At 42.7% G+C, this 13715-nt stretch overlaps 1 protein-coding gene across 1 annotated transcript in view; it reads right to left on the bottom strand.

Moving 5' to 3' along the window:
- Positions 1 to 13715, bottom strand: part of Prdm6 (PR/SET domain 6) — a 102251-nt gene that overhangs the window by 1484 nt on the left and 87052 nt on the right. Inside the window, exon 7 of the mRNA XM_005356109.2 lies at positions 6132 to 6308. Coding sequence (XP_005356166.1) covers positions 6132 to 6308 — 177 coding nt within the window. The remainder of the gene's footprint in view (positions 1 to 6131; positions 6309 to 13715) is intronic.

Genomic DNA, 13715 nt, shown 5'->3' with positions numbered 1-13715 from the left:
GAACCTAGGCCAGCCCCTATCTCCCACAGAGCCTGAACTTCAGCTTGATGGTTACTTAAGTCTGCTAAAAAATGGAAGACACACATACACACACACACACACACACACACACACACACACACACACTGGAGTTTTTCTGTGGTTGCCATTCCTGACCATGTGCACAAGGACACACACACACATACATACACACACACACACACACACACACACACACACAGTGGTAGCAACCTGAGCTACCTCAAGCATGCTCAGACTGGGCGGCCACACTGGCAGTCAGTCCTTTTACTAGCACTTCCTCAAACCTTTGAAGGAAAAGACATTTAAAAGGAGAGACAATGACCTTCTGAAACTGCCAGCTCTCCAAAGCCTACGCTATAGGAGCAATGGTGCAAGCAACCTGGAGGGAGCCTGGGGTCCTGCCACAGACGAGGATACCACACATCTCATTACCTGGGGAGCACTATTGTTCTTTCCCCCCTCCTCAGTCAACTGTGTGCAGAATTAGCTAGAGAAATAGAGCACATCTACCCAGTCTGGAGATTCTCAAATGCCTGGGAATGCTGGGAAGCTGGAGTCTGGCTCCATGCTCTAAAGCAGTGGTTCTCAATCTTCCCAATACTGCAACTCTTTAATGCAGTTCCTCAGGCTGTGGTGACCCCCAGCCATAAAATTATTTTCATTGTTACTCCATAACCAGAACTTTGCTACTGCTATGAATCATAACACAAATATTTTTGGAGATAGAGGTTTGCCCAAAGGGTCGTGACCCATAGGTTGAGAACCACTGCTTTGAAGTTTCCAGACTCTGGCAGCCAACTGAGTGTGTCAGGATGAAGAAGTTGTGTTTCTCTGATTGTCTTTCAGGGAATATTTTTAGCAGCCTGCTCCACTGTTAAAAACTGCACGGTGATCTTGACAAATGTATAATGTCAGCTTTAATGTATCAGACCTATCAGCTCAATGAAAATAACTCAGAAGTATTGATCACCTAACGATTTTTGGTGTATTCATTAACGCCCACGAGCAGCTCATCCCGTCTCCAGAGCTACCGGAGTGCCGAGGACACGTAGCAAACTGCTGATTGTTTATTAGAAAACTGATTAGTTACTGGATTAGTGTGTTAAAATATACTACCTTTCACTACCTGACAAACTTTCAAATTATTATATTTCTTTTTTTTTAATTTTGAAGCTGTAGGATCAATTTCAAAGAGAGAGAGAGAGAAAGAAAAGGGCTGAACCACTGTGAGGAGTTGGCAGTTTACCTGGCTGTGTCTTTGCTTTTCTCGTCCTCTTTATTAAAACGTGAAGAATTCACACGCAGAAAGCCTGGTGCCTTACGTAAGACTGAGATCTGTATCCCTCTGATACTCGAATGTCCATGCTGGATGGCCAGAGCAGGAGTCACACTGTTCTCAGGTGTTGGCTTGAATGTCTCAGTGAGATTTGTGTACATAGAGCAATGTGTTATAATCAGTAGGAATTTCTCCCCATCTATGATGCATAAGAAGGCCACCGCTGCAAAGACCATGGCTAGTCCCATCCTCTCACCAAATGGAAGAAAATGATATGCCAATGTGGAGAAATTACTTGGTTTTAGATGCTATTGCCAGGAATTTTCTCTTTTGGGGAAACATAGGTTATCAGACACACAAGCTATTTTGTTTGGGAATGATAAGAATTTTGTATCTCAGGAAGTAAAGACAGATAGATAAAAGAATTTTTTTAAAAAAAATAAACAAGACTAGGGTTTCAGCTTCATGTCTATCACCTTAGACTCTAGATGAGAAAGCTCGGCAAAGCGTCTGAACAGCTTTATGGGACTCATCAAAAGACCTACTCGATCATGTACCTTGGTTCTGGGAGGTCAGAGCCGGGCTTCAGCTGAGCTGGCATTTAACCCTGAATTGCAATCCTGTGCCTTCCCTTGGCATGGGTACTGATGTCACAGCCTTGTGAACATCCCGGACACGTGCATGTGGAAAGTCTTCCAAATGTTTCAGCAAACAGAGAGCCCCCCAACTTCCTACAGGTGTGGGAGTCCAAGTCAGCCTGGAGTTCCCTTTTCAGTTTGACATACTTCTTTGGAAACTGCAGTGGCTGACTGAACCATATGAACCGAACGACAGAAAGTTCTACTACACAGAAAACCTGCAAGAATCTTTATGTGCATCTGGCATGGGCTGTGAAATACTTGAACTGGACCAAACTGCCTAGGGCTTCATACATGGTAAATGCTTGCTGTGTCTCTTCAGATCTGCTTAGAGTTTTGTCTATGTCTTGCTTAAATATCGGACATTGGAATGTTCTGCTTCTTTATTCTGAGCCAAACTCTCTTTACTCAAGGCAAAAAACATCCTGGTGAAAGTTTTTCCTCTGGCTTCTAAAACACGGTAGAGGTGATCTCTTAGGGCAAGTCCTGGCCTGTTGGTGCAGCTTCCCAGGTCAAATAGATGCCCTACCCCAAACTTGCTGAGATCTCATTTAGCACAAGACCAGGAGAAACCGAGTCCTCACTGCTAGCCCTCTGACCATTTCTACCAGCTGCCCTTCCTGCAATACAGTGCCTAGCCATTGCGATTAAGTGACATGATCTCTTGTGTCTGTTCCTTGTTCCCCATGACTTCAGTCTCGCATAACAAACTAAAATCCAAGGCCTTTGGTGCAGTCCATCTTTTTGGTTGTTTTCTTGTGGGTTGCTTTACCTTAGAAATCTCATGTCTTCAGCCTCCGTTAGCTGCTGACAGGTTTAGGGTCTCCCTAGAACTTAGGACAGAGGTTCTTCCAGGGAGCATTCAGCTGATCAGATGTGAGGTGAAGCCTGCAGGAGTTCTAGCCCCTCAGTACCACTGCTCACTGGCCGCCTTGGGAGGCCAGGAGTCTCCACATCCTTCAGCCAAGTGCTGAGCAGCAGAGGTAAGGATGAGGGAAGGGCTTTTCCTGACGCGACAGGCTCAGTCTCTGCTCACGCTGGAGACTTTGAGAAGACCGCCTGGGTCGAGGGGACAGTTTGGAGATGAAACCACTCGGGCCATCTACTTGGAAGCTGCATTGGGCGTACAGTTTAGGTTTGTGTATCTTTACAAGATTCTTTCCAGCCTCTGCAACGTTGTTTAAGCCGATGCCCATTAGCTGAAGTAGTAAAATTAACTGTGGTGGTGAAACCATTTTTATTGACTAATCTGCAACAAAAAGTTTTTTTTAATGTTTGTTTTATAAGCTTGTAAAAGGATATCTTCATAATATTTACAAATGTCCCCGGGTTGGATATCCATGGGCTGGGTTAGAAGATTCTCAAACTCCCTTGCAATAGGACAATCTTGAAAGACCCTGTATACACTAAAGGACTTAGCTTTCCATTCCTAGAAGATGTTTAAACCTTGCAGCTTCAAAATAAGCATATATCAGCTCTCCTCTGGGCATATATATTTGATCATCTTAAATGCCTCATGGCTACTTTGCTAAAATCAAGAAGCAAACAGACTAAAACAGGCAGGGAGAATGTTATCCAACAACCCCACCGCTTTACAATCTTTTGTTCAGTTGATTTTTCCAGATGAAAGCAGGCATGAACAAAAGAACAACACTGTTGGAAAGGAGGGGAAACACAATCACTTAAGCCCTTCAAATATTAATCCAATGAATTAAAATTAAGTTAAGATGGCAACTCTATTGGAAACATGACAAAAACAGGATGTTAAAGAAAAAACTTGAGTGGAATCAACGAGGTTACACATAAGTAACACCTTAACATTAATAGAAATCTATTTCCCATCCTGACCCCGAAACCACTTCAATTAATTACTGAAATCTATTTACACTGCAACAAGAGAAAAATCAATCTGATCGCTGGCACTGAATTCATTTGGCTGCCCTCTCTACTATAAGGGACCGACGGAATCCTCAGTCCTCCCAAATTCTCAAAGAGGCATCATTACCTTCTACCTCCAAAACAATGGCAAAGACAGAATCTGTGAGCCCCCTGGGAATCAGGCCTGAGGGTGATGACAGCATCCATCAGGCAGGGCACAAACACCCAAGAGACAGGGAATTTTTAAGATAGGGACAAGCCAACTGGCCCCTTAGAAAGGTGCCCTCTTCCGACTATTACAGTCTCTGGGGATAGAGTTTGGTTAGTATATCATTTTTGCTTGTTTGTTTGTTTTGTTTTGTTTCAAGACAGGGTTTCTCTGTAGCTTTGGAGCCTGTCCTGGAACTAGCTCTTATAGACCAGGCTGGCCTTGAACCCACAGAGATCCACCTGCCTTTGCCTCCCGAGTGCTGGGATTAAAGGTGTGTACCACCACGGCCCAGCTGGTTAGTATATCATAAGCCTGATTTTAGGTACCATCATGTCCCACTTAGCCCAAAGACTTTCTGTGGTAAGCGAGTATACAGACAAAAATCATTGCTGTTTTTACTATTAAGACAACCAATTAAACCATTAAGGAACATAGTTAGCAATGATGGAGTGGCTGGAAAGATTGCTCAGCAGGTAAAGGTACTCTTGCTACCAAACCTGACAACTTGAGTTTGAACCTCAGGACCCACATGATGGAAGAAGGAAACCAATTCTTTCAAGTTGTCTTCTGATCTCTACACATATGCCATGACACGTATATGCTCACATATATGCATACACACACACAGACTAATAATCAATTAATTGATAATTTTTAAATGATGGTAGGTAGAGGTAAAAGACAACAGCCTTTTATGAGCCCTTCCATAGGTTGACAGACCAGCGAGGTGGGCAGGACCCAGACCAACAGGACACTGTTACCATGAACTGTACTTGGCCTTAGGATAAGCACGGAATGGGAACCTACTTGACTGAGCCTAAACAAGAGGTTTAGTCTCCTACTGACAGAATCACTTCCTAATCTTGCTTGAGTTTGTCCTATAGAAGGTGAATAAGGTTGGATGTCTGTGTTTTTCAAATTTTCTTTCCCAAGTAGGGAAAGCAAGCACAGAAAATGGGTAGAAATGCGTAAAGAGTTTATGAGGTCAACTGCTCTGAGCCCACCAATCTGATGTGTGCAGCTTCCAAGACTCTTGCTGCCATCTGAACTACTGGAAGCAGCCTCTTCTCCCTTGTATGGCCAGCAAACTCCTGCTTATTCTTCGTAAACTTGTTCAACATTGCATCCTACACATATCTGATGATTCCATTTCTCTGATATACCTCAACATTGTACAAACATGTCTTGTTATAATATTTCATCCTTTTCATCCTTTATTGATTGATTGATTGATTGGACTTCCCCTTAGAGTGTGAAGTTTTTAAAGTCAAGACGGAGTCTCATTCACCTTTGTATCTCTTGTGCCTAGCAGGATGACCAATGTAAACGTAGGCATTTATTATTATTGAATGAACACATATGGATGGATGGACTAATGGATGGGTGGATTAATGGATGGGTGGATGGATGGATGGATGGATGGATGGATGGATGGGTAGATGGGTGGATTAATGGATGGATGGATGGATGGATGGATGGATGGATGGATGGATGGATGGATGGGCCATTTTGCATAGTTCAAATATCTGCTGCTTTGTTGGATGGACTATATGTTGAAACACAATCTTGCTAAAATGCCCTTACTCACAGTCTCTGTATACTGAAATATAAAATACACCCTTTGTTTTAATTTTTATCAACTTGATAACATGAGAAGAAAGTGTCATTAGAATTCTGAAGAGTTCATATTATCCAAGAGGATTATTCAAGTATCCTATACTATGGTCACCTTTCTCCTGGTTATGGGAACTTGCTGATAGCAAGATCTTGGCATGGATGCTAATAGAATTCAGGATTGACATGGGATTTGGAAAGATTACTCAGGGTAGCTATTCATATCTTACTTTACTGACGAGAAAATAGGCCCTAGAAGTTCATCTTACGTCTGAGATTGCAAACCTCGAGCCATGATCAGTGTATAGCTTTCCTGACTTCCATTTTCCCAAACAGCAGCCATGCAACCCAAGAGAGCCTCTTACAGCACAGACACTGACCTTAAAAGTAGCCTTCTCCACTAGCTAAACTGAGCTGGGCAAGGGGTGCCCATGGATCTGGAAGCTCCCAAGAAAGATAAGAAAAAGAGGGTGGACAGCTGGCCACTACTTACTTGAAGGGCTTTTCTCCAGTGTGCGTCCGGATGTGGTTGTTGAGCGTCGTGGCCCCGGCAAACGCACGACCACAGTAGCCACACTTGAAAGGCCGGTCACTGGAGTGAGTAACCACGTGGTTCCTCAGTTCTGATGGCTGGGAAAAGGACTGGGAACAGTGGCCACACTGGTAGGGTCTGAAACAAATAGAGAGTCACTGGCCATGGTGTCCTGTGTCAATCCCCAGGGTGAGGAAAGGGGCTGCCACTTTAGACTCGACACGTTTCAAAGACGGAGTGTACAGTGCAGGCCTCTGGGTTCTACTACTTGCTGCCCCAGGAAGAAGGTTCACGGAGCTGATGAGACAGGTCAACCTCACAAATGAGCATTCCCTTCCTGTATGAATCACACTGTTTCAAAAACAGCTATTCGCTTATCTCAATGTCCCTACCAGCAAATACCAGCATATTCCTGTGAGCTTCACAGACATGAGCATGGGATTAATTAAGCCAAACAGTACAAAAGAAAATACATAATTGTCTTTTAGGGTTCCATAGTTTCCTTTACTTTTTAAAAGTGCTTTAAAGTCAATTATCTGGTTTAATCTTTACAGCAATCCCCTGAGTGGGACAGGGAAAGCAGTTGCTATTACCACGGACTTGGCACAGACAACTGAGGACAAGTTGTCCTTCGAGGATATAGGACATTGAGGCCAAGGTCATGACAGGGTGTTTGAACCTTATTCCAAGTGTCAGGGAAATACGGGCAAGTGGCCAAGTTGCATGCACACTTTCATAAATACTAAACTGGCTTGGGGTCTACCCAAGATGAAGCCAGACCTGCCAGATGCATCTCTTTGAAAAAGAAATCCTGGTTTCTCACCTATCCCATTTATAGAGTCCTGTTCTTTTATTTTTTAAAGTGTATGTTGAGGGTCTGATGTATGTAACCACATGTACATCTGGTGCTCATGGAGTCCAGAAGAGGGTGGATCTCCTAGAACTGGAATTACAGATGGTTGTGAGCTGCCATGTGGGTTCTGAGACCCAAACCCAGGTCCTCTGCAAGAACAGCAAGTGTTCCTAACCCCTGAGCCGTCTCTCCGGTGCCAGGAGTCGTGTTCTTGAATCTTACCTCCTCTGCTGAATCTAGTTGCAAGGAATGACTGACTTATGGCAGCAAGAAATGACAGATGCCACTGTGCCTGCAGGGAGGGGACAGTGGTGCAGGGCCAGCAGGAGGAAGCTGAGAGAAACACCTGATAACTAGCAAGATTATCAGAGCGCACACAGCTCATGAGAAGTAAATCAATTTGGGGTTTTCATAAAATAGATTAAAATTCGTCAGAAGTTCTTCTGCGAACTTAAGCAGAATCCAGTGAGTGATAGGAAAGCCGAGGCGTTGTCCCTACTCAAACTCACTTCAAAATCATCTCTTGACAGGGCTCTAATTTGTTTATCACAATCCTTTTTCAGGAAATTAACCATCTGCCTTGAAGAATCCTCCCTGCACTCACTAAGTAAGCCCTGGTTTGGAGGACAGACATTTCTGGCTGCATTTAGGAAGCCAATGGCAAAGGCAGACTTAATTGCTCCGCCATTAACAAATATAGGAGCTCCAATGACCAAACACCAAACTGAAGGGCTGGGAGACAATGGTGACCGAGCATGTACAACAATTCAATTAAGTACAAAATAAAGTGTACCCTCTCATTTGTCAACTGAAGTGCTTAATTGCGGCTACTTGCCTCGCTGAACACAAATACTATTATTTTACCAGGCTTCAGCACACTGAGCACTGATTGTAGAATTTTTTAGCTTGATTAATAGTCCAGCATTGGTCAATAACTCAATACTATACAATTTTAATTACTTACATTTAGAAATCTATCTAACTGCTCTCAAACAGGTTTCAAAGAAATACATAAGAGCCCTTGGAAAGGAGTTTATCAAGCCTGACAAATTACACATGCATTTTATTATAATTATAAAATAATGCTTTGAAGGCCATTAAAATTGCCTACAGAGGAAAATATCCTCCTAGCAAATCTATTCTTGGCAGTAAATGTTGACCTTAAAAAGAGTTCTCAAAAAATAGTTCTCTGGGGATGAAATTGTTTATATGCTATTGAGGATCATAAACAAAATAATATATTAATATGTGCTATATTCACTGACAATTGATTTTTCTAATAGTGAAGGGACCATTAACATTTATTAGCCTCTGGTTATCTATTTTTAATAGCTATCACTATAAAACAATAAGCCAATTAATCTTTTTCTTTTTTTTCTAACCCTTCTGTCAAAAGTTGGGGTGATTTATTTCCTGCAGTCAGAAGTCAACACATCCTTTTTATGCTGATAGTCACTGTGGCAAAGATTCACAGAACGGATGTGAAAGGCTGATGTCGAATTCGGTCGTCAAGGGAAGAGGGTTAATCTTTAGAGCATCCTTTCTGCCCAGGACCAGCCAGAGAGTACTTGCCAGGGGTCCAGTGGCCTGTGTGAACTGTCATTAAAAGTTATCATTTAAGACGTGTGTGTGTGTGTGTGTGTGTGTGTGTGTGTGTGTGTGTGCACTGACCTCTTTCTTCACCTTCTCTGGGGAAGGGGATAAATTCACCTGGGTGCTCTTTCATACACCATTTTTCCTCCTACTTTATGGAAAATAACCAATGTTCCCCAAAGATGCTTGTGAATCATAGTATCACCAATGGCAAGCTTGCATGAGGGTTGCAGCTAGCTCCCTGCACTTGGAAGAGTTCCGCTCTTCCTCCCTGTGCCTCTCCCTGGACAATCTTAATGCTTTGGTAAAAACTTGAGAATTTTGAATAACAAGAAAACCTCATATTAAAATGTAGGTACGAACCTTTCTTTAATAAATTTCACGAAGCAAAATAATACCCTTTTATTTTTAGGTACCGTGCTATGATATCAGAGCATTTACTGACATTCATCTTGGCAGACTCTAGTTCTATTAAGATGAGGATTTGGATCTTAAGTGAGTTCTTGTGATTGTAACAGTTTCTAACAGCTTAGCAATGTACAGAAAATGTAAGAGTCATAAATATAAAAGTTATGCCTGGGCTACAGCAAGACCTTGTCTCAAATAAAAACCAATAATCAATCCCAAAAGAGCTGGGAGTGGTGGCACACACCTTCACTTGAGAGACAGAAGCAGACATATCTCTGTGAGGTCCAGGGCAATCTGTTCTACATGGTGAGCTCCAAGATAGCCAAAGAAGCGAAGCCCACAGGTCTGTAGTTAGTAGATGATGCTCTTTTCAACTTTATGTTCTTCTATTTTCAGAGTTTATTTTTTTAAAAAAATGAGTAAAAGAGGCCAGACTGGGCATTCCAGGCCTGTAAATACTGCCACTTGTCAGACAGGAGGAGTGGGAGTTCAAGATCTGCCTGTGCTACAGAGCAAGTTCAAGACGAGCCTGGTCCACTAACTGTCTTAAAAAAATACAATAAAGGGGGCTGGAGAGATGGCTCAGAGGTTAAGAGCACTGACTGCTCTTCCAGAGATCCTGAGTTCAATTCCCAGCAACCACATGGTGGCTCAATACCATCTGTAATGAGATCTGGTGCCCTCTTCTGGCCTGCAAGTATACATGCAAGCAGAACAACACTGTATATGTAATAAATAAATAAATCTAAAAAAAACCCTAATAAAATGGCTGAGAATATCAGTGAGTGGAAGAGGTCTCATTCAATCCCCAATACTCGTGGAGAAGGAGAAAAATGATTAAAAAGTAATTTTAAAATTGATTGGAGCTAAGATTTAAATACGGATATATAGGAATACATTAAAAACAGAAACAGATACTTTCTAGGGAAAGTATCTCAGAAAATTACAATTCCTTTTGGAACTGGCCACAGGAGTTCGGAATATGGGTGTGTATTTCTAAAGCCATATTTCAAGTTACACCAGAGGAACTTCAGAACACAGAGTGAGCTGCCATTATCAACATTTTCCTTAAGGTTTTGGAAGGAGGTTGTGTACGTGGCTGTGCACGTGGTAGCCTAAGGTCTGCCATGGGTGGTCTTCTCTTGTCTTTGAGGCAGCCTGCCACTGGTACCCAGACTCACTAAGGAGGCGAGGCGTCTGTCTTTGCCTCCCTAGCACTGAGACGGTAGTGTGTGCCACCCTGCCCAGTTTTTTTTGTGGGTGCTGATGAGAAAACTCAGGGCTTTATGCTGACATGGCAAACCCTTCACTAAAATTCCAGCATCCCCATTCATTTTCCAAAGTCTGGCAAAGTTAAAGTGATCAGACTCTTGGATAGAATCTATCTTAACTCGAAGATCTCAGATCCTTTTGATGTATTGTAGCAGAAAAACACATATGGACAGACATCCGTGGGTGTTGATCTCCACTGGGTCCAGGATCTTACATCATTGCATTTGGGAAGCATATTTCAAAAGCTCTTGGTTCTCCCAACTCATCATGCATATATAGCCTCCCACCATTTTCAAAGCAAACCCAGAGGAAGGGCATCTCACAGTGCACAGCTCTGTGTGGCTGGGTGGTGGGGTGGGACCTAAAGGAGGGAGATCAAGAGTGGACATTGCCCTGAATCAAGTCCTGCAGCTACAAGGAACAGCTGAGCATGTGAATAGTGACTAGTCTAACTGAGAAACTCAAGTGTTGCTTAATTTCCACTAAGAGAGATTGAAATGGCTTTGTACGGCCAGTTCCCACACAGGAAAACTCGAGCTCTGTGAAAAACTAGAAAGCGCTACACACACATTTACAAAATAATTGAGAAGGACAACATGCGGGTGGATTTGCTTAGCATAAATCAACACTAGTAGACTTTTACGCAGAAAGAAAGCAGTGAGACCATTCGGTTCATCTCCTGACAGTCTCCGTCACTGGTAGCTCCTCTGCCAAAGATTACACCAGTAAAATGTGCAATTCATTTGCTTTGAGTCTGTAATTGGTTTGGTGTACATAGGAAAAGAATGAAACATTTAACAAAATTAAGGGTGGTTTGGTTTAAAAGTTATTAATCCTCCTTTGATTTCTCTTTTACAGCATGAAAATCCTCTAGCATAAAAGTTGTTCACTTGGAGCTACGTCCTCCTCTCCTTGCTCCATGAGAGGCAGCCTAAGCTCAGATCTCACAAGGCTTCAGAGGGGCCCTGCTTAAGTCAAGGCCAGCCATGTGGAGGCGGAGGCTGCCTCTGTGTAAGGAGAGTCAGGGAAGCCGGGAGGCCGCAGAACACTGGAAAGAAGAAAGGTGACCTTTGCACTTATGTAGCAAGGGGCAGACAGTGTCACTCTCCAAGCTTTTCCCACAAAACAGAGCCTTTGAAACTCCTTTACCTGCCTAACAACATCCTTTTCGATGATAATCAATGGTACTTAAACACAATTGTGAATAGCTGATGGCATGCCTGCGCGGCTAAAGGCAGACTTCCTCCCATGTGGCACAAACGAGAGAGAAAGAGGGTGGGGGGGAGAGGAGAAAAGAGAGCCAGAAAAAAAGAAAAAGTGATATAAAATAAAAGTGTATATTATGAATACATTTTCTGTGAAGACAAGAACATTCAGAAAATAATCAACTGTGATCAAAGGCTTTGCTCATCCATTCCTAGAGTCCTCTCCCTCCCAACCCTATTGAGAGTTTCTGCAGCAGAAAAAGAGGAAAGAAAGGGGATGTGGACCTCCTGGTCCCAGCAACAGTAAGCCAAGTTGCCCTGGCTCAGGCAATTAGCTTACATAGAAACTCGAATGCTTACACACTGTGTACATAGAGTCTTGGTTGGTCAACCTTCCAACAGCTGCTTACCTATGGCTCACCCAGGAGTGCGAGCAGGAGTTGGTAGCCTGAGAAAAGGAAGAAGATGGGGGATCTGTTGGCTTAATATCCACAGAATGAAACTGAGAGAATGAGCCATCCATGGCTCTTAGACCTTCATAGATCTTTTTTATCTTTTGTTCTGACTCCTATTTTTGCCAGATCCAGCTGACTTTTCTCCTCCGTTCATTATGTGTAAGTAGAGATGAAAAACAACAGCAGCACCACTGGGTAGCCGCAGACCTCGCCTTTATACGTTTGGATGGCACCCACAGGAAAAGGATCACAGATACAGAGCACAGCTTCTCTTGGTGAAGATCCAAATGTCTGACCTTCCATTGCCAAAGAGTCTGTAGACTGAAAAAGCATTTGGACCATAGTGGCAGGGGCCTGTCCCAGATTTGTACCTGTTCACCTTCGGACTTTGTCTTCTGATCTCTCTTTCTAGTGAGATTTTCCTGATCGTTTTCAAGGAGGAGGACAGAGGTTTCTGTTAAACTGTTTTACTGTTCAGTTGGCTTCCTCTACATGTAGGTCTCTAATCAACAGATTCAAACAATTAGAGAAAAAAAAACTGCTCCAAAAAAGTAACATGCCTGCACGGAATACGTGTAGACTTTTCTTGGCAGCAGTCCTCAGCAATATAGAATAAAAATTATTTACGTGGTCTTTACAACAGTGTGGGGTATTACTACGAGTGATTTAAAGATAATTTAAAGTATACAGGAGCATCTGCATAGGTCATCTGCAAATCCCACATCCGTGAGCACAGATTTTTATACTGGGAGGGGTTCTACACAGGTGTGAGGGACGTCTGGCTACGGGTGAGTGAGCACAAACCACCAAAGACAAATGCTCAGCTGTGAAGCTAGTCACCAAAGAATGTATGCAGTGGTGTGTCTCCACACACAGAACAGGTAAGTTTCCAAATTTGGCAACCATCCTGAACAAACGTGATGTCCATATCACATTTATGGAGTTCTGGACATTGCTCTGATTTAGCTTTTTCCTTGTGTGGTTAGGAATGTTGGAAGGTATCTCCCTGTCTCCAAAGTCCTATAGGATAAAAATAAATTATTCATCTAGAATAAAATTAATAGATAAAAAGACTAGGCATCTCCCTCTTTTTCATCTTCAAAAATGGTCTCAGACTGACGACATAATTCAACCCCCCCCCCACATTGTTACTAAGAAACATTGTACTGTATTACGCTGCCTTCAAAGAGTCTGGTTTCTCTCAAGTCATGATATTCGTAACTTTAGCTTATTAATGACTGATGGCAACTACCCCTCACGTGTTCACAGAGCACAGGGAAGAATCAAGAACCCACAGGGTTTCTTTCATTCACCTGGGGATTTACCAGCCACACTAAATTTGCTTACAATCATCGCTGACCTTAACAATCTCCCCTGGAGGTATTTTGTTCACCTAAGCTAATTGTTTAGATAGTTTTTATAGATGTATTAAATTACAGTGCTAGTATTTTACAGGACAAACTTTAGAGAGACTTAAACCATGCACATGATTTTCTGGGTATAACTCAGGTCACACTAAACAGACTGTTGTTATAAAGTATCTATTTACCGCAGAACATCTACATGGCCTCTGGGAGATGGCATGTGAAATCCTATCACACCCAAAAAGACAGAAACTTTGTCCTGGGTTGCTTTTTTTTTTTTTCCTTTTTAAAAGGAATGCCCAAGGGCTGGAGAGATGGCTCAGCAGTTAAGAGCATTGCCTGCTCTTCCAAAGGTCCTGAGTTCAATTCCCAGCAACCACATGGTGGCTCACAAC

Source organism: Microtus ochrogaster, chromosome 18 (genome assembly GCF_000317375.1).
Source record: "Microtus ochrogaster isolate Prairie Vole_2 chromosome 18, MicOch1.0, whole genome shotgun sequence".
NCBI classification, from domain to species: domain Eukaryota; kingdom Metazoa; phylum Chordata; class Mammalia; order Rodentia; family Cricetidae; genus Microtus; species Microtus ochrogaster.
This window is presented reverse-complemented; position numbering and strand designations above follow the sequence as displayed.